This window comes from Falco peregrinus, chromosome 10 (assembly GCF_023634155.1).
Source record: "Falco peregrinus isolate bFalPer1 chromosome 10, bFalPer1.pri, whole genome shotgun sequence".
Taxonomy (NCBI): Eukaryota; Metazoa; Chordata; class Aves; order Falconiformes; family Falconidae; genus Falco; species Falco peregrinus.
The window spans coordinates 15,299,391-15,327,205 of record NC_073730.1 but is presented as its reverse complement, the minus strand read 5'-3'; the positions used below and the strand labels follow the sequence as shown (position 1 = coordinate 15,327,205).

The following is a 27,815-nucleotide window of genomic DNA, read 5'->3' as shown; positions in this document are numbered from 1 at the left end:
TGACTCCCTTTTCCAGGCCTTAGATGGTCAAAATATTTATAATGCTTGCTGTACCCTACGGATTGATTTTTCCAAATTGGTGAATTTGAATGTCAAGTACAACAACGACAAAAGCAGGGACTACACTCGTCCTGATCTCCCATCTGGTGATGGACAGCCAGCGCTGGACCCAGCTATTGCTGCAGCCTTTGCAAAGGAGACCTCTCTTCTAGGTATGATTCTCTTGTATTGCAAAGTCACTTGATGAAAATACTTGTTAATCCTTCTGAGAATTAAAGATCTTAAATTGTGATAGTGTCCAAAATCCCATTCAGGCTTCAGTCTATATTGTGATCTGAGTTGTAGTAACACAATTAGATTGTCTTCAGAAGTCCTGTATAAATGAGTAAGAGAATGCATGACAAAATGAGAAGTGCACAAAGTATAAGGAAAAGTCAAGTTAATTCTATTTTTATTTCCAAATCTGTCCTCCCTTCTTTTATAGCTCCTGTTAGCTGCTACTGACCACCCTGCCACCCAAGTTTATAACGGACTTAATGAGATTTACACATTTCATTCATGCAAATGCTTATTTGTAATACCAGTTTATAAAAATACAACTTTGTTGGTGTTCCTTTCAATGAGGAAACAGTATGCTCTTTTGCTGGTGGAAAAAAAAAAGTGTGCTAGTGTGATTTCTGTAAATAAAAGGAACAAAATCTGTAGTTGCACTTCTAGTGCTATGGTACATGAGTTCTAATATCCTGTTAGCTTTTGAGTTAATCTGAAGGTGATATGCTCTGAGAAAGTTACAGAGAAATGTGTGTTCTGACCATTAGCAAAATAATTAGTGCATGCTTTGGGAGATAGTTGTAATTTTTTTTAGTTTATCACAATTCATTGCTTAAGTTTTACTCCTTATTCTGTCAGGTGGTTTTTTTGGTGAGAACACCTTTCAGTCAGACATATCTCATGACTTTTATAAGACCTGATTTATTATGTTGTGATTATTTTTCTTTCCACTCAGTCTTTTTTTCTTATTTTTTTCTTTCCCATTTTTCTTCTAAAGAAACTGAAGAACAGCATAGATTTCATGCTTTGGTTTTTGTACAAGGTGGGACAACTTGGAATAAGTCGATGCAGTAAGGAGGCCTTTGCTCTGCTGTGTTACAGAAGTTAGAAGCACTTAGTGAATGATGTGAGCCCAGAATAAAGGGTGAATATAGTAGTTAAGGCTTCTGAATGCTGTGCTATATCTACCCTTTTCCAAATTCAGATTATTTGAAGGATACGTTTCATGTCTAGTGGTAAATTCCATACACATCCACTTCCTGCAGATTTTGGAGTGCTTGAATTCACATCTTCCAGTACGACTCGCAAAATGGTGTATCACTTTTAGCTACAGCAGAAGTTTTGGAAGTAAAAAATACCATAAGAATCTATATAAAGTTTCTGAAGAACCTCTAGCTAACTTTTTTTTCTCTCTTTTAACTTTAAAATCATCATTTAAAAACTGTCGTCTTTCATTTCATGGATGGATAGGGAAGATGGGTGAGTGTTTGTGAAGAAGTTTTGACACCATAGAGATGAGTGCTGTGGATCACACCCTTGAGGCATTTAGTAATTCTTTTGTTAGCACCTAATGGCTAGAATGTAGACATGGGGCTGCAGTATGAGTATTAAGGAGGCAAAAAGAAAGTGAAGAAGCTGCTTATTAATGTGAGTCCCATCATATTAGGTGTTGTAAGGCAGGGATTTGGGAGAGGAGAAGGTTAAAGATTCATGATATATAAAACAGTGCCAAATGCAGCATTTTCTTGTGTAACTGTGACATTATCCTGACTCCTGAGAAGTTGTTTTCCAGTCTCAGGCTTACTAACGTATTTTTTTTGTATGTAAGGCTGATAGCATGCATGCAATTAGTAGATTTAATTTGCTGGGCATAGTGGGATCATACTCTGAGGATGCTTGGATCATTGCATCACATTGAATATATTTAATAACTGGGGATTCTCTGCTTGTTATAGTTATCCAAGTGACGTTAGCTTTAGTGGACTGTATGTTCTAGTGCTTTAGGGTTGAAAATCACTTAGATGCTTTTGTAATTCTTGTGTACTAAGCTACGTAAGTTTTGTAGCCTTTTGATTTTAATCATACTCATTCTTTTGTCTATATTAAAGGGGTTTTCTAGTAAAATTATGAAGATGTCAGTCATACTAGCTAATTAAATATTTTAATTCTCGCTATCTGGATGGACCTCTTTAAATGCACTGTTTTTTCCAAGCAGCAGAAAGATAAAAGGTACACTATATGAGTAACTTCCATTGCAGCTGTGAAACATTTTCAGAAGATCAGTGAAGTCAGTCATGTTTATTTTGATGAGTAGTGGGGATTATGTATCAGGGTTAGTTTTTTCCTCTGTAGAAGTGTTCATTGTTTTGAAAGATACTTAAGGGAGCCCGGTACATATTTTTTAACTCTGCTTGTGGCCAGTTGGGTGAGCTTGATATATTGTAACTGCATCATTTGTCAAATGGGATTGATTATACAATGGTATTTTTTTTGTTTTGTTTTTGTTATTGTTGCTTGGGTTTTGATTATTTTTTTTTCTAGATGCCTTTGCTTTTACAGAATTTGAGCTCTACAGGTGAAAAAAACAAAGAAGGCTGCATAGTACTGTTGGTGCTGTAGCTGTTTGGATAGTTTGTCAAAATGGAAATGCTGCATGTTTGAATATGGAAGATCAGGGTTCCCATTTGGGGCTATATTCTGTGCAAAAAGGCAGAAAATGTAATGTAAAGGCAGAAATGATGTAAACAAGGAAGGACAAAGGATAGAAAAAGCAGAAAAGCCTAAGTGGATGCTTGCATGTGCAATTTATAGCTGTGTTTTTACTTAGATACTCAGAAGAGTGAGAATGCTTGAAAGTTCAGAGTTACAAGATGGAGGTTTGCAAACCGTGATGTGTGAAATATGGCAGAATGATAGCAGTGACCTTCCTCCTGCTACTTCCTTTTATCTTATATTTTATTTCTTTTTATATGCTTCAGAATTCTTATTTCTGTAATGTTGATAAAGATATCTTCAGAGTGTCTGCCATGCCCTATTCACAGATGGTTCCCAAAGGGCATGTTTCTCCATGAAGGAGTGGAGCTCCATTTTGAGCTTAATGTCATGCTCTTCAGGTTCTTTTGGAAGCTCAAAAAGAGTACCATAAGTTGACCCTGTGGCATTATTAAAATTCGTGCTGTGGCTGTTCTCTTGTATGTATCTAATGAGATTACTAACAGAAACTGTGGCAGGGACTCAGTTCTGACTTTTGCTTATGTTATGCTGTTACATGCTGGATAGTTGCACAACTTGGGTGCTCTTTTGGTGTTGGCTTTTGAACAGTACACTAATTCATATGTCAGAAGTGAGGTTTAGGTTTAACAATTTAATGAGCTGAATTTTAGTGACAAGATGTGAGTCTTACTAGTCTTGGTGTTTAAACCTGCATTAATACTAAACTGTTACATATCTCTATTTCCTTCTGGATGGAATTAACCCTTTTCCTCAGTAAACGTAACTTTATGACGTAGTGTAGTAACACTTGCAGCTTTATAAGCTGTTAGGCAGAGATTTTTAAAGAACCTGCTATTTTTCCCAAAACCCATTCAGGCGGAGTATAGGAAGTAGGCCAGTAACAAGTAGAAAAAGAGAGATGGTGGTTACTTGACGTAAAGCCACAAAAAGGGTTCATAACAGGACTAGGGACTAAATCTGGTTCTCAGTCGCAGTTATGAATACATGCATTAAGATGTATTAATTAAGTCATCATTAAGATGACTACTACTGCCTATGGTTTTCACACATAAGTTCATATATTTTTAGTGTAGCTTTAATTTGCCTCTTATTAAAATGGCATTGCTAATTTGCATGTCAGAGGTCATACAAAAAGATACACTGAGGGGGAATAAATAATGTGACATGCTGTGTTTAAACTTTATTAAGTAAAAAGACCTAAAAAGGCTAGGAAAAAGGTGTGTAATATTTGTATGTGTTCATTAATATCTGGAAAAAGCAAAAAACTGTTATCTGTAATTGTTGGAAGCTGAAACAAAGCTAGTGACAAAGCTTTCTAATACTGGTTGATCATGCTGAAAAAGCAGCTAACATTCCTAAAGAGTTTGAGATAGGTCCTCAAATATTGAAGCAGCATGTATGTTGCATGATAACTAATAATCATAATACAAGTTGTTCTTATTTTTTTTTTATTTACTTATATCAGAATGGCAAGTCATAGTGCAGTAGAGATCTACAGAAACAGAATTTTTTTTTCTGTGGATTTGTAATTTGTCTGACCTTTTCAAGAAATGAGGTCTTTGCATGCTATGTAATTGGTTAGAAATGTATCAATCAAATAGATGATCATAGCCTGCATGCATCATTACTCATTTGTCTACTACACCCTCAGCTGTGATGAAATAAGGTGTCAGAAATCTTTGAGACTGTAAATTGGACATCTTTTCAATGAGTCTTGTTATCTTTTGAAAGAAGGAGAAAATCACTAATGGTCAGAATGGGCTGGTTTCAAATGAATTATTAGAAGCAGATGGTTGATATTTTTTTTTTCCTTTTTTTCATCTCACATATGAAAAGATAAACACATTCTCTACCCCCTAACCCCAAGTTACAGGAGATCTTAGCGAAAAAAGCACCTTTGAATAAACAGCAACTGTATTACATGGAACCGCAACAAACACATGATTTTAACTAAGAACTACTTATAATTGCAAATACCAATACGTAATAATCCTTTAACACCAGTATGTTTGTTTAATATTTCAGCTGGAAATATGTTGCTGTGGTTATCCACAACAGCTTTATCCCTTGCTGTCATCGCTGGCTTTCTTTACCGGCACTTTCCACTAATGCCCCTTCTTAAGGTTCTTATTAAATTAATCTATCTCAAGGGATAATAACTGAAAATATTTTGGTATGAATGGTATTGAATTAATCTTTGTTTTTAACCTCTTCAAGAGGTTAAATAAAAGAATGTCCTGTACGGAGTCTGATGCTGTGAAGAATTTTGCCTTTTAAAGTATGAATTACTCAGCTATGCTCTGTTCACCTTTTGAAAGTGCCATAAAAACTTCACTAAGCATTTTTAGGTTCCTTTATTCTTAAAAATGCTGGATTGGCTTAAAGCTTCTAAGGTTAGGGAGAGGTGCCTAGGCACACTAGATGATTTGAAATGCCCTGGTATCTTGGCATTTTCCTAATACCCAAATGATTGCTGTTGACCAGTATAAAGTAAGTGTTTCCCTTCAGGTGGACGTCTGTCAGACTTTACTGTCATGCTTCACATTTCTGTCTGTATGACCTCTGCAGTACCCAAGTGTAAATAAACGTGACGTTCAGCTGTGTAATACAAAGCACTCAGAAGTACATTTCCAAGACTTAAAAGAATCCAGTTCTGTTCTAAAAATTAAAGTTGTTTGAGGAGTTTAATTTATTGTTCACAGGTTTCCCTGTGTGTTACAGTCTGATTTTGGGAATAAACTTCCTTCTTCCACAGGGGTACTTACTTTAACAGCATCCTTTATTAATTGTTTTTTCTTGAAACTAAAGCTATACTCTTCAGCAAAAACATGCATCATATTTATGTGGGATTTTGGTCTTGCTATTAATATGCGTAAGTATAGAATATTACACTTCCTCACAAAATGGATTTTGAGAAACAAATTTGCTGTGCTTGGACTAGCAGTGGTCCATCTAATTTCATGTGCCTTGTCTGACAGCTAGTGTTACTTCTGTGTTCTCTGGTAGAAGACCTAGCACAGCCCTCATAACGTATGCTCATACAGTCGCATACCTGGGAGGAGTGCTTTCCTAACTGCCAGGTAGCTAGTGCTTCGCTTACATGATGAAGCATATTATATGTCACTTCATTGCCTATTTAATGTAACCGGCAGTTCCCACAGACTGTCTAATACAGTCTCAAATCTATTAAGTGCTTTTGCAGGGTGGAAAGGAGAAAAGCAAGTTTGGGTTTTCCCTTCTTTTTATGTATTACAGTCCCACAAATAGCACATATAATGCAATAAGAGATCATACTTTTTGATGCACGTAGATTTGCCCTTTATCTTGTGGCATGAGAGATGGCTAGAATTGTCATTACTCAGAACTTTCTATTCCTCTGGTTTGATCCCTGAATACTAACATTTTTAATCTTTTAAACTTTATCAGACAGCGTTCCTTATCTTTAATTTCCTTTCTTAGAACACTTACTGTTTTTTCTTCTCTATGTGCTTTGACAGGAAATGACTAGAAAATATTTTTCAGTGCTTGATCAGTAATACTGTTAAGCACTATTGCAAAGTAGTGATGGATATCCCGTCCAGTTTGAGGGGTCATTTGGCCAGCCCAACAAAATCTGTCTCTCTGTCTTCTGTGCCCGCTTCCCTGCTCCTCCCCCCTCCCCCGGGAAATTAAAAAAACCCCAACATTGTAACCTTACTTACTTCCCCCTTCTGTTCTCTTTGGATACTAAGTCTTGGATTATTGTGTTTTTAAATTAATGGTTGAATGTATTATTATCTGCTTAGTGTTTGGGCATTGGCTGAAACTGAAGAATTTCTTTTCTCTTGTTACTTCCTTTAAAATAAAACTTAACGTAGGAAGGAAAGTAGCCTTAAGTACTTAGTGTAAAGGTTATATTTAGACTGACTGCCTGGCATACTGGAAGATTGCTCAAAAGGTGGATTAGTTTAGCATGATCATAGAAACATTAGAAAATTTGCCAAAATACTGAAATCTGAGAACCCAGTTGCAGTAAAAGAAAATAAAGTACTGAAGTTATATTTCTTTATTGTTTTTCACACGTTTTTCTTTGTCAGTGTGGTTTTACTGAACTCTTTAAAATGTTCAAATAAAATGTTGATCGAATACGAGAAAGCTGTTCCTGTATACACTATGTATCGTGCATATGATCACAAGAACTTTTCACAGATCCTGGGGGTAGCATGCTTGCCTAACACCCCAGTGACTTGACCAGGTAAAACCAGCAGGTCTCTACAGGATCTGAATTTCCTTGGAAGAAGAAAAGTTGAAGCACAGCTGAAGGTTTAGCTAATGGTAACATGCTGCTTCATGGAATTGGATTACAAAAGTCATTGAGCATAGTCAGTGGTGCTGTCCTGAATCTTGAAGGTTGCCTCCTCACTTCATTTATGTTGAGACTCTGAGAGATCCATAGGCCTTTTCACATGACCAACTGCAGTGTGTATATTCAGTCTGAAGCACCGCATTGAAGTCAGTCATGCATCTCAAAGGGTGATGGAAAATAAGGATGTAATGATGCGCAGAGCACAATTAGTTTATTCTTACTGATCAGCATTTACTTTAGACCATTTTAATAAACTAGACACTTTAAGCATTTTGGAGTACAGTGGAAGCAGTTCTGGTGTACAAGACTGCTTATTTGAAAAGAAAGTACTTTTTACACCTCATCATTTCTTTGAAGACTTAATAATTTGAATCAAACAAAACCTTTTCACATTTCTTCATGTTAATTTCACAACCCTTTGGATGACTTTAACAGTGGAATGGTCTGCTTTGTAGTGTTGTATGCAACACTTGTACTGATATATAGGAACTTTTTTTTTTAAATGACTTGTGTGTATTTCGTAAAATATGCTTTATTTTAAAATTAGGGCTTCCTGTTGCAGCTGTTCCAGGAGCTCTGAGTCCTTTGGCTATTCCAAATGCTGCTGCTGCAGCTGCAGCTGCTGCTGCTGGCCGTGTGGGAATGCCTGGAGTTTCAGCTGGTGGCAATACAGTGCTCCTGGTTAGCAATTTAAATGAAGAGGTCAGTGAAACAATTTTGCTTTTGTTTTTCCTCTTTAGTCACACTTCATTTGTCAGTATTTTATAATTTCGTTGTATTTGGCCTCTTACATTTGGATTTTAAGCTCAAAGTATTTTTGCTGGTTTTTTTTTTTTAATAATCCCCCAAAGTTAATTTTAAAGCCATTATTATTAAATACTTTTGTTTTCCCAGGTAGCTAACAACTTAAAATGTCCTTTGATAGTCGGCTACCTAGTTTTGCTAAGAAAAAATGTGGTAACTACTGCATGTTTGACATTTGAATTGAAAGCTTTATTTTTACAAAATAGCAGCTATGCTTTCTTTTGCAATTATAATCACGTAAACTAGAATTTCTGTTTTGTTTCTTCTAATTGTTTGCTGTTTCATTTCATGCTTGTATCTCACATTTTTAAGGTCTTAATTTATGTGAACTAGTCTAACACATTTTTCTTTGAAGGTTCTCCCAAAGATCTTGACGAGGCACTCTTCCAGTCTCTCTTAGTAATTTTTTTCTTTGCAGTTTCTCATTTGTCTTTAAAAAATAATAATTAAAAAATGGTGGCAAAGCATTTTCATTTTAACTGTATCTTTCTTGCTAACTCTGAAATCTAAAAGGGTTTATTTAGTTTTGCATTTTTACTGTCCTTTACATTTATTTTGATGGCTGTGAAAGCTGGTATGAAATGTGGGAAGTTTGTATCAGTCTAGCTGTTCCATTTTTAACTGGCCTCTGTCACTGTAAATCATTAAGCTTTTTTTTATCATCTGGTACTATTTTGTCATCCACAGTCTTGCATGTTAAAATGTTTTAGATCAGAGTGCCATTTTGAAAGATTTTTTGCCTGCATTTCATAACCAGCCATGCTTATGCAGTTAAAGTTCAAATTTTAAAATTTCTATTGCATGCTTTTTGTTAATTTATTTTCATGTTGAGATGAAATGCTGTAGTTTACTCTTGATATGAATGTACTTTACCCATATTTGTCTTGGGTGACTACATTTTACTCAGTTTTTCTTGTACAGTACATAAACCAACCATTTTCTGACCAAATTCCTGCATTTCTTATGTACTGACCTATATTTTATTTTTTTTTTGTTCCCCACTTCCTTATTTTTTTTCTTCTGCATTGCTGTATTCCCTTCCCCATTTCATCCTTTTCCCTTTGTGTTCAACTTCCCTTTCCTTGTCTTTACCCAAATTCCCATGCCCTTCCCTGTCTTACCCTTCTCCTTGTCTTTGTCTACGTTCCCTGTCTTCATTCCCTATGTTCATGCTTCTGTGCTTGAACAAAATGTTCCTCGGACCAACTTGCCCCAATTAACCGCCTTGAAACCATGATCCATGACCACCTCACCATTCTGCGGGAACCACCCTTCGTTATGGATGATCTGTTCATCTCCGCTCTTCCTCGACTCTTCTCTCTTCTTGTCTTACGCTGCTTGCTCTTCTCTCCTTCTAAAGATGGTTACGCCCCAAAGTCTGTTTACCCTCTTCGGTATGTTATTGTTAGCACTATACTTTTATTATTGATTTGATTTTGGTTGGTTTTTTTTGTTTGTTTGTTTTTTTTTTTGTTTCACCTTAATTCTTATTTGTAGCTAGCACTTTGGCTTAAAGTTGAATAGTAAATCTTTTGCTATTTTTCTTTTGCTGTTTAAAACTCTCCATAGACACAGATTTTCTGTTAATGCATGCTAATATATTTTGCATGGTCTTTAATTTAATATCATTCACATAGCTTTGAGGGTTTATCAGAAATTATTCTTTTCAAAATTCACTATTCAAAATCTTTATCTTCTTTATTCATTTGTGAGAGTGTTGAGTTTGAGTGAGTGATCTTGTTGCTGTCTGAATGTTCCATTGATATGTCAATATATATTACTTAGGTGACTGGCTTTAAATGAACTTTTTCTTTTGGGTTACCTTTGACTTTGAAAAGGTGTTTATGGTGATGTGCAGCGCGTGAAGATTTTATACAATAAGAAAGATAGTGCTCTTATACAGATGGCTGATGGAAACCAGTCACAGCTGGGTAAGATTAGTTTTCTGTTTATATTCCCATTAGTCTAAGTACTTGAAATTACACTGTGTAAAATCAGGTGAACTAAGCATGTTTACATTTGTCAGTGTCTTGTATCCTGGTTACCCACAAGATCCAAAATCTTATTGTGTGCACTTGTGCTCTAGAAGGCCTGCACAATATCCTAAATGAATTCAACAGCTGAATCACATACGATGGTCTTTAAATAAAATTAAATACTGATGCAGATTCTGCAGGCCTAGTTCTTGATTCCAGTCTTTTAGCACATTGACCCCTTTGATTTGTTCGGGTGTTTTTCTTGTTCTCTTGGTGATGTACCACAATGTATTGAAAAGTAACAGTGAATTGAGTAAACTGCTTGTCTTTTTCAGCCATGAGCCATCTTAATGGACAAAAAATGTATGGAAAAATTATTCGGGTTACCCTGTCTAAACATCAGACAGTGCAACTACCTCGAGAGGGACTTGATGACCAAGGGCTGACTAAAGATTTTGGTAATTCACCTCTGCATCGCTTCAAGAAGCCTGGTTCAAAAAACTTTCAAAATATATTCCCTCCTTCTGCAACACTTCATCTGTCCAATATTCCGTAAGTGTTGGCTCTCAGTAAGCCAGTAGTGTTAGTGTGAATCACAGCACACCAAACTGAGTACTAATTTCTTGCTATGCTTATTTTCTTTCTGTCTGTAGCCCATCAGTAGCAGAAGAGGATCTACGCACATTGTTTGCCAACACTGGAGGCACTGTGAAAGCATTTAAATTTTTTCAGTAAGTAACTTTTCTGTACGTAGCTCTAACTAAAGACTGCCTAAATGCATTTTTGCAGCACGTTAACGAAAAGTGCGTAGAGGGTACCGAACATTAAGAACAACCCTTTTAGTGTTCTAGTTCCTAATGCCATTATTTTGTTTCAGAAGAGATCACAAGATGGCGCTTCTTCAGATGTCAACAGTAGAAGAAGCTATTCAGGCTTTGATTGATCTTCACAATTACAATCTGGGAGAAAATCACCATCTGAGAGTTTCTTTCTCTAAGTCAACTATTTAAAAAGGCAGTTTGAAAATGAGGGTGTATTGCATTGTTTGGTGTTGTCACCTATTGACTGTTCAGGAAAGTGGGGACCAGAGTTTGTCTTCAGTTTTTTTTATTTTTTATTTTTTCATGCTGTTATCATTCCTTGGTTGTTTTAAAAAATAAAAAATAAAAAAACTTTAAAAAGCAGTGATACTAACTGCTGTTGTTCAACTGTTGTTTAGATAAACCATCATTTTGTTTAAAAGATTTCAAGTTAATACCACAATTTTTCAACTTAGTTGACATACGTGCCTTAAAAAGGAAAACTAGTACTGCTGGAATTGCATAACTAGTAAAAAGCAAATTTGGTTGTCTGGGGCACATTGTTACATGATAATTTAAATATGTTTAGGCAGGGGTGTGTAAAAAGGTTAAGCTTTTGTTTCTCCTGCTTGGTAGATATTTTTTTTTTTATCTGCTGGCTTGTCACTTAATTTTCTTTTTAATTGGATAAGATGCATTACACTGAAAGAGTAAAATGACACCTGATTTCTGCTACCATTTGCTTTGTGCTCCTTTTTTTAAAAAGGCCTTTTGTATTTCATCGTTCTGGTCTAGATTCAGTTATGAATGTAGGCATTAGTTAAAATTAACAAGGTACAGAATATTAATTTCTTAAAGGACAAAAAGTGACTTCTGTGACTTTGGGCCCTACGTGAAAAGCATTGTGGAATCTTAACCTTTTTGTACACACTCTTGTGGGATGTATCATATAAATGTCAGCACTAAGTAATGTCTTGTTTGTGGCTGAATATTTTTCGTAGATGTTTTCGAAGTTGACATGACTTATGTGCATTTCAATATATATTGCCATCTTTAGTTTGTAATTAAGATATGGAATATGGTTGTGGATTTCTGAGCATGTACAGACTGGTCAAGCTAGTTCAGGAAATGGTGCATGTATTTTTCAGTGGTGAAGAAAGTTTGCTGCAAATGCTTGCAGGCAATTTTGTGACAGTTTTCTAAAACTGACAACCAGGTGGGACCAAAGTTTATGTGCCTTTAGTCTTAATTTACCTTGCATTGTAATATTCAGTTTTAATATATCTCTTCAAAATATTTTGTATTTAGAAATTGATCTGACTTTATTATAAACATGGCTCAGAATCTACAGATCAGTTAATTTGAAAGCAGTTCTCTGTCAGTCTGAACTGTTACCTTGATTCTGTTTAAATGACCAATACTTTTTGAAATTGATGTACTTAGTTTCAATATTCATAGATTCTGTTATCTATGTAGAAAAAAATGGTCATGTATATTTTCTATTAGTTGAGTTTTTACATCTTTAGAATTGTAAAATTCAGTATAGTTTGAAAGTGGCACAATTAAAAATTAATTTTCTAACAAAGTTGGGAGGTTTGACGGTGGTTTAATTTCATTTTGTGTGTACTCTGCTTACCTCTGTAGCATGCTCAATAAACACTTCTGTAGCTCTGTAATCACCTTTTCTGTCTTTCTCTGCTGCTTTCTCTCTTTCCTCTTCTTTGTTTTTTCACTTCTACTGTGCTTCTAAATTCATGTTTATTCTCTGCCAGGGTGGGAAAAGCATAATAGTAAAAAATACAATTTTATGGCTTTTTACCGTAAATCTGATGCTGTGAAAAATACCAGCTCTTTATTTTCAGAAAGATAGTGACCCCTTTGCAGGCATATGTGCATATTAAACATTTCCCACCCTGTTACAACTTACTGCTTTAAAGACATAACTTTTACTGTAGTTTCGTTAGCTCTCTCTTTCTATCTTTTTAGTTTTTTAAGCAGATTTATGCACTAATAGATCTCTCAGGTTTGCCATGCTCTCTTGCTGCAGTTTCATCTTTCATTTTTTTTGTGTCTGCTAAAGATTTTTCTACTAATCGTACAGTATACTCGTGGGTTAAAGTAATGAAGTTTTTAACATTAGTTTAGTGGACCATACATATTCCAGACTAGGATATTTCACCTTTTCAGAGACGTGGGCTTAAGTGAATGTAAAAACAGTTTGGGCACTTTAATAGTGTTTCTTCATATTACTTTGAACTGATTGTTGTGGGTTTTTTCCCCTCAATTAGAAGTAGGATTAAAACTTTTTACACAGTCCCTTTGAAGAGTAACTGTATGATCCTGAAGCATTATGTTGGTAAAAGCTGTCAGCGTTCAATTCCAAGCATTTTTCTGTCACTTTTTCACTACAACTACTGTAGATTTATTGATGTCAGATTACTTTGTGATCTGATGTCTGTTCTGTGGGTTGGCTTTCAAATCAATAAATTGCTATCAGCTTTTTAAAGGTCATGGTATAATGTAGGGAGCTTGCATTAGTCTTCACTACATTAAATAAAATGTGTTTGGTTCTTACCCATGTTATCAGAAATACACCCGAGATACGATTTAAGTTATATTCCAGACATCACAGTGATCACCCAATCTGAAATGCTAGTGGAATCACATTCATCCATACATGAAACTTGTGAATCAACATCTTTTTACAACTCGGGCACCCAAACACATTGCGGTGACCATCTCCCAATTGACTTGAACAGTAGTTAAGGGCCTGACTGAGCTGGTCTCCTAAGCTTTTTTTATCTATATAGTGTTGAGGTCCCGTATTTTTAAAAGTAAGAATGTGTGAGATTTCCTTTTGCATATCAGAATGTGTTTGCATATTTCAAATTAAGATATGAATTGAAATTTATCATTCCATGGGTTCAGCTTATGCTGAACAGTTTCCACTTAACACATCTGTGTCAGCATACAGTAATTGTCATGTATAATTTTGAAATAACTTTAAATATCTGCAGTGCTTGAGTGTTTACAAATACAGGGTTTTTGTAAAACTGTAACTTACTCATCTCTTGCCAAGCTTATTTCCTTAAAAAGAAGGTTTTGTACTACTTTTTTCATTTTGAAAAGTTTTGTGGCAAAAACCTCAAGGGATAGAATATATAGTGAGTTTGATTTGTTATGAATTCAGTAATTTTTATTATGAGGTTATATTTGTATCAGCCAAAATGAAAAGTAATGATAGTAATAATTGTCATGAAAGCGGGTTTTTTTATTAACTTAGTGAAGAAAATCACTGTGAAGTTGTTGATACTTAGTCTTTAAAGTGGTATCTCTTCAAAAAATATAGATCTAATGTCCTAACTGCTTGAACTTTCAAAAGCTTGGTTTTCTTGAGGTGATACTGCATTTTGTATAGTAATTTGTACATTTTTATTGTTATAAAATGTAAAAAAGTTTCTGTATCTAGCTCTTCAGAATGTGAAAATGCAAAGCATGATTTTTATTAAAATTTTACTAAAAATAAGGATTATGAATAACTTCTTACACTCCATAGAACATGAGGTTTTTAGATTGTTGGTGAAACCTTACCATAGGCATGCTGATACTCTGAACTCAATTTCAGATTTTTAAAATAATTCTAATATTTTTACGGAAGGCAGTTGCTGATTTTTTTTTTTCCTTTGTGTATTGTTAGATTTTTCTCTAATGGAGCAATGAAATTGGTTGGAGAAGCCCAAAAATGATTCTTTGGTCATATAATGTCCACCGGCAAATGCAGTATGTAGATAAAGGAAAACAAAACCTGATAGCTTTCTGTCTAAAAATTGTGACAAAACTTCAAAGTTACATGAATGCACTTAGAGGTATTTCTGTATATTGTGATTTAACCTTTGCCCTGCAGGAGTAACAGCTCATGTGGCTATTTGTAGATGGCTGTCTTTAATATTTAACGTTAATTTTCAGTTTTATAATCCATCTTACAAAAAAATCCCTTCGATTTATTGTAGAGTTTCCTTATGTTTATTATAGTGTGTTAGAGCATGACAGCACCAACTGGACCTTTATCTGCAGTATTTAAGGCATGGCAATTCATACATCAGTTTACTCCAGCTAATTTGTCGATTCTATATTTAGATAATAAGTAGTTCTGTTGAAACACTAGAAAATGTCTTTTTCTGGAAACACATATATAAATCCATTAGTCCGTCTCAAGAAATGTTTTTTGCAATATTAAATGTTTTACGGTGAGCAAGGCTTCCTGAAAAGATTTGATGGTGTTAGGTAGGGATGAGGCTGGTCTGTATCTGTTGCACCTCATCCCATTCCAGAGACTGAGACAACCGAAAGTTCAGAGCTTTGCTTAGGTGATCAAATTTTCTTGTAACTAATTTGGTAAAATGTCCCATCTCCTGTAATCATGGTCTGTGTAGAAAGGGCTATATATAAGTTGTGAATGTGGGCAAGATTGTGTCTGAAGATGGGTTTTTTCAGGTCTTGGTCATGCAAAACCCGCAATATTCCTCACCTTTCTGGTCTCCTGGGGAGTAGCTGCAGCCTGCTAGTGCATCCACACAGAGGAAAAGGAGAGAGACTGATTTTTCCTGGAACAGTGGGATTTGGCATGCGATTTTCTACTTAATGGGCCTTGGTAAAGTGAATCAGTGGACTGCAGTAATCTTAACTTAGGCAATGATAATCTATTACAAAATTATTTTGTTAGTCCACAATTAGTTTGCTACAACCAGTGATAAGGTTCCTGCATTGCTGAGGAATTATATGGCACGGTAATGAAGCTTTATAGAATTGATTTAACTTGTTTTTTTTCTTTTAATGTAAGAATTCATTTAGAATTGCCTAATCTGAGTCTCCTCAGCTTTGAAAATCTCTGCCGTGCATCTACACACACGTGTGTGTGTGTGAGATCTCTTCAGGGTCGTTAACAAAAGGAGATAGGTGAGTTCCTGCTTCACCTTAAAAAATGTCATTTTTACTGCATGATACACCTTTCTAATGGTTTGAGTTTACTGAACTTTCCCCTGATCAACCAAGGGAATTTGGAATAGGATTATGTTGCTTTGGTGTGTCGTCTGTCCCCGTCTCCCCCCCCAGTCGTTTACAACATGTAAGTTTAATAAAATTGGTGTTCTTTTTTGATTAGTTCTGCGCACAGGCAGCAAAGGAAAAGCAAAGGACAGGAGAAGATTTCAATTAAATGCAGGTTGGCTTAAATATATATATATAAAATCCCCCCAAACCCACCCATAGTTCAAAATAGCATTCCTATTATTGAAGAGTTCTGCATGTTTTATGAGTTTTAGCCCACTTTCATAAGGAAATGAGACATGCATAATTGCACTGTCTCCCATGTGAATGTCCTGTTCCCTAGATAACCCTTGCCTCCTCCCTGTCACTCCTGCGCTCTTTGGCTGCTTTCCTGTCAGACAGAGGGGATGGAGGTCTCCTGTACCAAGGTGTTACTATTTCTATGCTCGTGATTAGTTGGTTTGCGAGGTCAGAGTCCATTCTTTCAGCGCTATGGGAAAGGGAAGGAAAAAAATCTGCTGCTGCCTCCTTTGTCTTCGCAGGAGCTGTCGAACAGGGGTGCACGTAGTTCTGTCTTTCCCGAACAGGCAGCAGCCTTTGAGGTAGCAAATGTGATGGGATCTGGGGCACTGGGTGGAGTACATGAGAAACTGGAGGGATGTTTTGCAGCAGGAGCAGTATTGGGCAGAGAAGTGTCGAGGCCGTTTCAGTAGGTTTCTGTAAGTTGTTTTCATGCATAAATGGCCCTTAAAAATTGTTAGTAAGGGGAGAGTTATTGGTTGTGTTGATGGGGGGTTATTTTACAAACAAGTCTGGTCAAAACCAGTGCAGTGAGGTAAATGTGAGGTATTTTTACTTCCGCTCAACAGTGTGGAAGTGTCAGAACTTAGCAATTGCATACAGACTGCTGTGGGAGCTAGTGTTCCCGGGATGAGTACTGATCATCCCTAGAAGCCAGTGAGACTGAAAGTCTGAAGCCTCTAGCCCTAGGATAGGCTACGTGTCAGGGTAGTTTAGGATGATTGACACTGATGCCTTGCCAAAGAGCCAGATAAAGTGAGCTAGCAGGATCTAGTAAGAGATTTGTTAGAGGAGTCAAGTGACACATGTTGGAACTGGCGTTTGATGGAAAAAAAAAGTCTGCTGTAAAATTTCTGACCATCTGTATTCCATGAACAGTGCTCCAGTATCCTTTGGATTGACCCCGTTCCCTTTTGTTCCTTAATGCTCTGGACTTAACTCTTGCAGCATAAGCATCCTTTTGAAGATTTCGGTTGTGCAGCCAAAGTCATGCTGGAGTAGTCTGTTCTGTTCTGAAGCAAGAGAGGTTTCTTGGCAGCTGCACTTGACAAGCACCGGTGATTTTCTGCATGTGGTGGGACACCAGCCTTGCTACTGCTTTAAAACATTGACAGTCCTCAGCTAGTAAATAGCCACAGTGCTGTGCCAACAAAATACTCTGTTCAGCATGCTGTGCTTTGTTGTCTGAACATTAACCTTCAGGTATTGACTTGAATGTAGTTTGGGTCATTTTGTGAACACTGGTTGGGTTTCAGTGTTGGGGCTTTTTCTTTTTCCCTCTCTTTTGAGAAATGGGTATTTTTCTGTTGATGTTTACAGAACATAGACCAGAGGTCACCTTTATTTCCCAGTTCTCAAGCAAATTCTGGTAAGCCTTAATCATTTTGATCAGAGGTATGTCTAACCCGTTCTTTAAACTCTGCAGACAGAAATTGTCAACTTCTCTAGTCAGTCTGCATTACTGCTTTACTATGCTTACTTCTAGACCTTAAGAAAAAAAACAGCACCCTGACCTAAATCTCTTGCTGCAATCTAAGTCCACTTTGGTTTTTAGAAAGTGGTTATTTTCAAATTTCTCTGTTACATGTCGCTAGACCTCATCTTCTTTGGAGTGCAGTTACTTTAGAATATATGGTTAGTAGTAGATGACCTTTTTCTCATAGGTGGTTCTTCACTCATGATAGTCCTTAAAAACGAAGGCATTTGTGGTGACATCTTGTTACACAGAGGTGGATGTACTTTGAAGGAATGGCTCTTGATTACAGAAGGAGAATGAGAATGGTAACGCCAAGCACTTCTGCACTGCTGTGGATGAACTGTAAATAGCTTTTTTTTTTCTTCCAGGTGGGATACCTTGTTTGAGTAAGTGTGCAGCACGTTTTGGTCCTCCAAGGGTTGTGTTCTCAGCTGTAGCAATGAAAGAATTACCAAATCACCACCCAGTATCACTAGCAAGTGACTGGAGTTACTCAGTAAAATTTAAGTCTATAGAATACAAATATTCCTACTAACATGAATATTGACATTTATTTGCAGTTCTCTTGCGAATACCTGGAAATGGTTAAAGTAGTTCCCTTTTCAAAGCAAACATGTTAAAGTATTAATGTTTGGTTTTTTCACAGGAATGTAGATGGTTGGGTTTGTATAGGTTATGATCTGTAAGCTTTACATAGGTCTTCTGAATAGGTTGTTGTAAGGAAAGAGATTCCACATTTCACTTCTAATTCCAGATTTTGCAAGTATGAGCTGATGGAAAGCTTGCATTTTTTGCTGATCTGAAAGAATACGCCCCTTCACACTCTTCCTTTATAAGTTCATGGCAGCTTCCTCTGTTTTTAAATCAGGGAATTCTCTAAATCACAGCTTTTTTCAAGGTGATTTGGAACAACGTATACAACTCATTCCTCCATAGCTAAAGAAAGGTACAGAGTTTTTCTTCCTGTGTTGGGAGTAGCTATCCAGCCACTTAGTACACTTACAGCTGGTTGGTAAGCTTCCAGACAGATTTACTGGGAAGAAAATACATTGTGCTTGGTGTACTAGCACAGCATTATAAACCCTATCCTTCCCTCAGTCAGGTACCACGCTGGAAGCAAAACCTGATGGTTTCTGAGGATCTAAGACTTGTGGATTCAGTGGCTTCTAGGACTCTTCTCCAGCACTTTTGAGATCCTTTTGTGCCCATAGCAATTTCTATCCGCGATTTCAGAACTTTTTAGGGTATACGCTGTAGAGTGAAATTAAGGCTGTATGCACTTCAGGATTTTGGATTAGGATACTGATTAGCCCTGGAAAAATCTAGAAGCCCTCCAGCCTGTTTTGTGACAGTTACCTCATTGGAAATCCTTTGATCTTGTTAGTCAAAGTAATTTCAGCTTCACTTAATATTTAGCACCTGCTGGAATCCTAAGTAACCAACAATGTTATACTAAGACAGAAGCTCTTGAAATGCTTCAAGTTTATAAAAATGTTTTAGGGACGTAAAAAATGTTACGCTCTGGTTCATTTTATAATAAATAATAATCTTATGTTATGCTTGCCAGTCCAGTCCCCTACTTTGTAATTTTTTTGATCTGTCTTGTCAGTAAATTTTACTTACGTCTATGTTAGTAGAATTCAATCAATGTAGAATTCGATGAACTTGTCGTAGGATTAGCTCTTGAAACAATAGGCATTAATTTTCTGTGCTGGAAAAACTTGTGTCTAGACTTCTTCCATTAGGAGGGTTGTGTCTAGGCAACCGCTACTCAGTGCAGAGGTTTTTCTCTTTTGCAGACATCTGCTCTGCCCTGCTAAAACCATGTTTCAGGGAGACGAGTAAGTTCACCCAGATGCGATGACCGAGTATGCAAGGGGAAGGAAACAGAAAAAATGATGTAAATGTTGAATTGCTATACAAGATCTTCAGCTCTGCAGAGATGAGGCAGTAGCCAAAGGGCTTCCTCTGCACCTTTCAGGTGAAAGGTGACAACCTGCAGGGCAAGGGATCCTACAGCCATACGCTTTCTCAGCCAGTTCTGGCCTATGTCCCTGCACCCCTTTTAATAAGAATTCTTTTTCTTGCTTTTTGAAATGCAAAAATGAATTTGCAGGTTTTTAAATGGCAGGGTTTTTTTAAACTTGTCAAGCAGCACTGTGGGCACAGATGAGCTCTGTATTGTTGCGAGGTCAGGTGTGAGTCACTTAAAAATTGAAATAATCAAAGACACTGGAATTTATCTGAGGCTTTGCAGACTGTTGGTTTTTTTTAAAATTTTTCACGGGTTAATAATTGTCAGAAGTACAACCCTGATCTTTGGGCTGCTGTTATCTATAGTACAAATCTCAACATATTGTTGTAAACCTATCGAGTACGTACGTGTGCATCGAGTTGCCTTTTTCTGTCAGGTAACAGCATGCCTCTTTATTACTGTTCTGTTGTTCAGAGACACTAACAACAACTTCGACTGAACGAACAGATGATGTTTTAAACTGCTTGATTTATATGAGCTACCAGGTTACATACTGACTTTCTTACTCTTCCCCTGTATTTGGCAATTTTAGAAGTGTCAAAATATCTTACACTTATTAAAATCTAACCTTATTTTGCAATCATTTCAAGCGGTGAGGAAGATGAAACAGTTACAAGATTCAAATATTTTGGACGTCAGCTTTGTTCCAGGATTTTATTTTTGATGCTAAGAAGATAATCCCTAACATTGCCTCCCAGCTTAGTGAATTTCTTTGTACTGGACACATAATAGTCAAACTTATTTTATTATTACTGGAAATAAGTTGTTGCTAAAACCTCCAAGAAATGTGTAACATTCTTAATAATTCCAGTACATAAATACTTCAGTGTTAGTGAGGAAGACTTGCAGTTTTATATGCACATTCTATTTGGAAGCTTGTGTTAGGTTATCAGTACCTAAAGCATTTGCGGCTCCTCCTGCCACATGTGATATGATGTGCCTGATCTTTAGGAAGACTAATCTGGTGAAGCAGTACTTGATTCATTATTTATTTACATGAAAGTGACACAGACTTCCGTCATCTGAAACTTAAACATTTTCATAAATGCTGATTCATTGGTGCTGAAAAATGACCAGTTTGTCCATCTTGTACTAGTGAAATTGCAGGGATTATAGGAACTGTTAAGTGGAAAGCAGAAGTAATATACTTCATGCTTGTAAAATTGTAACTGGATTTTTAAAGTCTCCTAACACATACAACTGCCTGATTCCTTGAACAAAATGTGATTTTCAACGGAAGGTTTAGCTACACACAACAGGCATACCACTTTAAATATATTGATATTAACAATGTAACCTGTTTCTCTCTCCTGCACCTTCGTTAATGTGGCTGTCAAGGACAGCAAGGTGTTCTAAGTGCCTGTCTTGCACTGCAAGAAGTAGTGGGAATCTTTCTGGAGGTGCTTTCCCTTTACAGTTGTCCTGTTCTTAGGCTTGCTGATGTTTAAGGGATTAGTCCTGCTCCTCTCGTTGTTGGTTAAGTGATCTTCTGCCAGGTCTGATGCCTGTCTTGTTCTTGCCGTTCACCTGGGTGATTCAGCTTGCTAAATTGACAGCCTCCCTACCAAAAAAAGTGTAACTTCTTCCTTCTTTTCTTCCTCTCCCCTTTTGGTATTAGTTTTTGCCCTTTAGTGGACTGAACCTTGTCACTCAATGGTTAGAGAAATGCCAAAATAGATGGAGCAAACTCCTGAGATGAGGGGAAAGACAAAAACTGCCCGCTTCAACAGAACTCAAATTATCAGCTAAAATATAATGAAATATCAGCTTTAAAATTTTTTATGCTGGTATAACCGTGCCAGCCCTTAAGGCTGAACTGGTGTGGATTTTAGTTATAGGTAGAAATACTGAGTAGCTTTAGGACTTAAGCTAATACAAACTGCACTGTTCGCTGACCTAAGTGCCCATATGAACCTCTTTAGTTTCTAAACAGTAATAATTACTAAAATACTGTATATTATAGAGTTCCAACATAAAATAACACATTACTTTAAACCATTTCATAGGACACTGTTGTACCAAATGCAACCAAAATAGTGGATTAAATCAGCTTCCCAGGCTATGCTGAATATTTTGCTTATGTTATTTAAATTCCTAATGTGTTTTTTCTTCGATGAGGCAGGGGAAAATATTTGTAAACATGGATTAATGATCGTTATTTCTGGGATGCTGACTATTCTGCAGGGGTTTTTGTGGGTTTTTCTCTTGGGTTTTTGGTGTTTGGTTTTTTCCCCCCTATCTTTAGTATGTCTTGCTGTTTTTGTTGTGTTTCTGCCGTTGCTGCTCGAGGTCCAAGCAGGATTCTCCAGGCACAACTTTTTTAGGTTGTCATCTCAGTGGGATTTTCCTGTTCTGTTTCCAGAAATGCTTTTTTTGAAACAGTGTGTTAGTTCCTTGTTAATCATGATGACAATGATGTTTGCTTTTACCGGATGGAGTTGGGCTGACATTTACACCTTAAGTTTCTTTAGACAAAGGTTCTCTTTTACCTTGACGTGTCAGTCATGTTGTAAAGGCCGCAATAATTCTCAGAGAAATAATTCTGATTTTTGTCTTCTTGCCACAGTGTATGAGGGGAAAGTCAAGAAAATGGTGCTGCTTCATGAGCCAGGCTTTTACTATTTTGTGGTGACAGATAATGGTAATATTTACTATTTATGAGTCATGCACATAAATCTGCATATTTATGTAGTAACAAATAAAGTAAAATACTATGGCATTTCTAGTTAGAACATAATTGCCATGTATATTAACGCAGATCTGGGATCTGGATGTCTGAGAAGGTGAGCCAAATGTAAAGTTGTTCTACCAATTTGATTCACTGCTATGACAATATTTTAAGAAGTTGTAATATAGGAGGTTCTCAAGGAATAGATAAATACTTCTGCTTATGGCTACTGACGAAGTAAAGGTGATAAGCAGTGTCGTACTTGTAGCTGATTACATGCTGCAAAGTTAGCCATAGACTAGTTCCTGTACTAAGTTTCCAAAGTGTATTAATAGCTCTGTTATTTAGAGTCAAAGCAGACTGAACGTTAAGTTAAAAGAAATAAAAAAATCTGCTAGACTCAGTTTACATCTTATCTGAAATTCTGCTCCTCTTTCCTCCTTACTTTTTCTCATCTCCTTTCCCATTTTCCCATTTAGTCAGGCTGGATACACCAAACCTTAAATAAAATGGGTGGGTTTATTTTCTCTTATCACAACACCTGCCTGTTACTGCACCCCCTGCCACAACTTTAGAGCATTTGCACTCTGCTTGTTTTTGAAAGCCACTTTCCTGATCTGTTCTCCACCCAGTGCTGCTTCCCTGTGCCTTACTCCCCTGGTTTTACTGCCTTCTTGTCCTCTGTGCACCAGCTTTCACCCACAAACAATCTCCACGTGCTTGCTGTGGGCTCTCTGTGCTCACTGGTGAAGGTGTAATGGTCCTGTGGCAACCCAGTCTTCCAAATTCCGTTGTTGGCCATCTGCAGGGGTAAGCACACTGGGAACTGTTGGGTAAAGTTCCAGAAGCTGCTTGTCTTCCCAGCCAGAACTGACCTGGGGAGGGCTGAATAGGTCTAAAGCTGAACCCAGAGAGCGCTACCTTCTGATGTGCTGTCTTTGTCCTTCACATCATGTGTATGGAGTACTGGCCCCAGGAGAACTTATCTGCAAGTACGTCAGAAATTGTGTGATGGGAGGCTTGAGCAGGACCCATGGGGTGTGAGGAACATCGCAAGGTTTAGTGGTGAAGAAAGAGCCCAGGTGGTGGGGAGAGTCTTAATGCTGAAATGAGGGGTGGGAATGTTTGGGGTTATGCTCTATATAGATGTATATGCAGAATGAAAAGAGACTTTAGATTTTCCTGGATGATGCTACAATGGTAGTAGCGACACTTTAAAAAACACTCCAAAGCTTTTCAGTTTTATTGATGTGCAAAGCCCAATGAGTGTTTTGGGGGTGCTGAGCCCCCACGTCTGCTTGGGCCTGTTTTTCAGGCAACGTACCAATTAGATATGGCAGAATTGCTAGTTCTGTTTTCTTAGATCACAAAAATCTATTTATATACTAAAGGAAGAGCTGGCAATGAGAAAGGGTCAATTGACAGAAGAGGGTGATAGCTAGCGTCAAGCAGGGAGGGTGTACATGCTGCTTCCAGGGTTTTCTGAAAACAGTTTCAGCATGTTCACTAACAACCTTGAAGGTGAGGTTAATTTGATATTGATCAGATTAACAAATGTAAAATCTATGAAGTAAAAGCAATTAATTAAAAATAGTGGGGAGGACAGTAGTTTGTTGTTGAATCAAAGTGAGGGGAGCTTTAACGTGAGGAAGAACAAGGTGCTACAGAACTGCTAATGCTCCTGAAGTTATGAACCAGGTTGTGACTCCTTGTTACTCGCCAGGGAGAACGTCACTTCTGGGAAGTGCTGGGGTTGGTGGGAAGTTTCACAGTCTTAACAGGAGGATGTTCCGGTTTGCATTGTGCCCTAACATCTGAGTGGAGGCCTTAGGGAAATGCTTTCTCCTGCTGTTGCTATTTTTGTGTCCTTTACATATAAGCAAGAAAAAATGAGAAAATCAGCAAGTGAACCCAGACCATTAGATTTCATGCAGTGGGCAGAGAGAGAAAATTAAGCACTGTTGACTGTCTGCCTCGCTGTCTCCCTCACAGTCCATCCTTATCCCAAGACTCCACTGAAAGGCCTTTCACGTTCTGTATTAGAAATAACATTAGCAGGGAAAAAACCCACCACGCTTCGCTCCATACATTGCATTTGTATCATCCTTTCCCAGGTGCCTGTTTTGTTTTGAAGAAAAACGATAATAGAAACACTAGTGGGGAAAGATGGAGCACAAGCAATTCCCACTCTTCCCTTTGAAGTGAGCAGTTTAAAAATGGGCTTATTTTGTTAGAATTCAGGGTAAATGCTTTTCAATAGATGAGATATACTTTCGCTGAGTTCCAACGGACTCCACCAAATCAGCCTCCCACTCAATTCAATTAATTCCCTCCCCCCTGTGCGTGAAGAGCAGAGTTTGGATATAAAAACATTGAATGTAAGATTAAAATGTCTACAGAGATGATCAGAAGGGAGTCTATTTTAATAACCCTCTCAGATTGCTGTGCGTGAGATGTGGAAGTAGGAGGTTTAATCTCAGTGCAGTGCCTTTACAATTATAACCAGAATTGAGCAGAGTATTGGTCAATAGGAAATGTGCTCCTCAGGGTAGGGAGCGTACTGTAACAAGAATTAAGTCTCAGGATATTAGTGAAGGAAACCATCTGAAAAGAATAATCAGCCGCAGTGGTATGGATCTCGGGTTCGCAGAAAGAATTGTTGAAAACTAAACAAAAACCCATAGCAAGAAGCAGCAGAAAATTCAGAGAGACTTCCATCATCGTTTTACAAACAGAAAAGAAACGCTGGTTCCAAGCGCGTAATGCTTTCCTTCGGTCAATTGTTGCTTTGAGATAGTTACAGCCAGCGTCAAGGTAGGAGGAGGAAGTTACGCGTGCTGTCTTTCTTTATGGCCGAGATTGGTTCCTATACGTTGGTGCAGGGTGCACGGAAGTTGTCATTAATTGTAGGCAGGTCTTGGGCTGTGAAAACATATAAGGTGCTAATTGAAAATATCATTCTGCAGACCGTTTTCCTTAATCTCCCAGGCTAAAAGTTTGCTGAGTTTTTCTTCTTTTGTCACATAATGCATGTCTAGTGTCTTTTAAATTAACTTTGGGTTGCTGGTGGCAGAGTTACTGCACAGAAGCCAAGCTTAAGACCTCTTATTACAAAGTTTTTGATTGTTTGCCCTTCTTTTCCTGTGTATTATTTGGGATAAGAGATTAAACATGATTAGCACGAGGTCACTACTCCTACTTAATACAATTGTGCTTTGTGATTAGAATCTTTTAGTAGCTTTTAAGACTCTTGAAGACTGAGGTAAGGTATAACTTTAAAGTTACTATAATTCTCTGCTTTACAGATGTCACTGGCTTAAGACACAGGTTCAAACTGAATTACCGTTTCTGAAGTAATCAGAGAGAACCAGAAAAATCAGCAGTGCAAGAGGAGTATTTGTAGGTTTATATCTTTTATTTAAATGTGTTGGATGAAAAGAGACCAAACATTAAGCTAAGGAATATAACCTCTATGTCCTCATAACCTTATAATGAAGGAATGTAGGCTCTTGCAGGTACGGTCTTGTGAAGTCCTTTAACATCGCAAATGCCTGGTTAAGGGTATATGTACGCATGGTGTGGAAAACAATAGATAAAAATTGTGGGTGCCCATCTCTTTATTTGCAAGCTCCTGCTAAGACATTAATTCCCCTTCTTTTGCCACCCTCTCAGCAGGGCCTATACTTAAAGGAAAGGTGTAAATGATACAGTTACAAGTTTTGACAAAAGACGCTTGGGTTTATTCTTCATACTCAAAAGACAGAAAAACGGTATTAGCAAGCATCACTTGATGAAACAAAATTTACTTGAATTACAGCACATATTCATGAAAATATGCTTGAATTTCTGCAAGTTTTGACCATCTATAGTATTTAGCACTTCAAATTTTCACATCAGTGTATAAATATTAACAATTCAGGATGCCAAGGCAATTTCCTGGGCATTTTTTTAATGTAAGTCATTAATCACAAATGATTTAGATTGTGAAGTACAGATTCCCTTTTCTTACGCAGAAGAAGCAAATATAGAGCGTGGAGTTTAGTAAGTGTTTCCTTAAGTCAAACCTTAGTCACGTGGTAAGATACTTGAAATTACCTCTTCAATTAAAAAGAAAATCTTGTTTCAAAGAGCTGACAGTTATGATGTCTTTTAGATACGTATATAAAATATATGTATCTCTGCTTCTGAGTACTGAAATTGCTCATTGAGTGCAAAGAAGTGGGATCAGGCCTCATCTTTGTCTCCACTGGGGAACAGTCTTGCAAGATGAACAGCAACTAGGAACCCTGTCAGTCATACCCTGTCAGGCTGGGAAATGATGTCGGAAGTAGACTGGGGTGCAGAAAACAGCAAAACTGGCACCAATGGAGGGGAAAGTCATCAGTCAGGTTGTTTATTTGGTGGGAAGGTGGGACAGAGAAAACAGGGTCAAATAATGGGAAGAGGTATGGTAGGGCGAGAGCTGCAAGATGTAGCCAAAAAACTTGTAAAGCTGAACACAGTATGAATATTCTGAGGTGGAAATAATCTATTTGAGGGTTCAGATGTAGCTGATAATAGTTTTGCTCAAAAATAGTGTTGATCCTCTGGAATTCTTGAACAAGCTATTAAGGAATTACTGTATTACAGGGATATTTTTTTTTTTATTATTTGCTTTCAATGCAAAGGCATATGGTGCTGCTGTGTCTTGGGCAATAAATAAGCAGATGTCAGGCATGTGGCCTGACTGTGTTCGATGTTGCTCGAGCTGCATCTGGTTCCCCAGAGCCTGAAGCTGCAGCAAATATCAGTGTCTACCAGAGCCAAAGCACCAGCTTGGAATACCAGTGAGAGACTGTGGAGTGGCGGGGGAAGTGCCATAGGTCTCTCTGTCCACCAGAGCTAATCTACCCTCTTGGTAATGAAGGTTTCCTTTCTTCAGACAGGGGAACAGACCTGGCCAGTGCTCCTGAGAGCGAGGAAGAGCCTGAGCTTTGCTTTCAGTCATTCTGACTATTGGTGGATTATTCGGATGATTGCAGGATCATTTGGTGGCTCTCTCTCATAAGGCACCTTTGAACCCAGACTGCCTTAATCTAGTCCTGAATAGGAGTTAATTTAGAGCTATTGAGAAGCTAATTTAGAGAGATTTACCGGGTTCTCTTCAAAGAAGCAGTCTTTTAGGACTCCATTTCTAAATCATGGGGTTTCTTTTTGCTGTGATTTCCAGGCTGTGCTTCAGGGAAAAATGTCTGTCAGAATTGCAGCACATCAGATGGTGGTTGCTGGATACCTTTTAAGCAGGGCTCAGTTCTTCTGGAAACACCGATGCTACCTTTGCACAGCGCAGGGACTATCTACGTGTGGCACATCTGTGTGACTCTTGACCCCACTTGTGTAGGCAAAGATACCAACAGCAGCTTGCAGTGGACTCCTGGATCACAGCAAACACCTAATTTTGTGTGTTTTTCCCCAGGAATCTCACAGCTGCCATTCTTGTTATGTACATCCTGCCTGTTCGTTGCAGAAATACCTCTTGGGGCATTGATAGGACTGCTCTGGGGGTTAGAGGTATTTTCTTGCTGGTGCATCAGTGCTTTC

General features: G+C 37.5%; 1 protein-coding gene across 6 annotated transcripts in view; it reads left to right on the top strand.

The window, feature by feature from the left end:
* The window catches only part of PTBP2 (polypyrimidine tract binding protein 2), a 52,981-nt gene extending 40,687 nt beyond the window's left edge, over positions 1-12,294 (top strand). For 3 of the 6 annotated variants that reach the window (XM_055815108.1, XM_013299016.2, XM_013299019.2), the window contains 7 exons: positions 17-212; positions 7,677-7,831; positions 9,294-9,327; positions 9,772-9,864; positions 10,245-10,461; positions 10,563-10,640; positions 10,787-12,294. In XM_055815108.1, coding sequence (XP_055671083.1) covers positions 17-212; positions 7,677-7,831; positions 9,294-9,327; positions 9,772-9,864; positions 10,245-10,461; positions 10,563-10,640; positions 10,787-10,919 — 906 coding nt within the window. In that variant the 3' untranslated portion in view covers positions 10,920-12,294. The remainder of the gene's footprint in view (positions 1-16; positions 213-7,676; positions 7,832-9,293; positions 9,328-9,771; positions 9,865-10,244; positions 10,462-10,562; positions 10,641-10,786) is intronic. The other 3 variants (XM_013299017.2, XM_027786490.2, XM_005237252.3) reach the window with 3 other exon arrangements.
* The last annotated feature ends 15,521 nt before the right edge of the window (positions 12,295-27,815 follow it).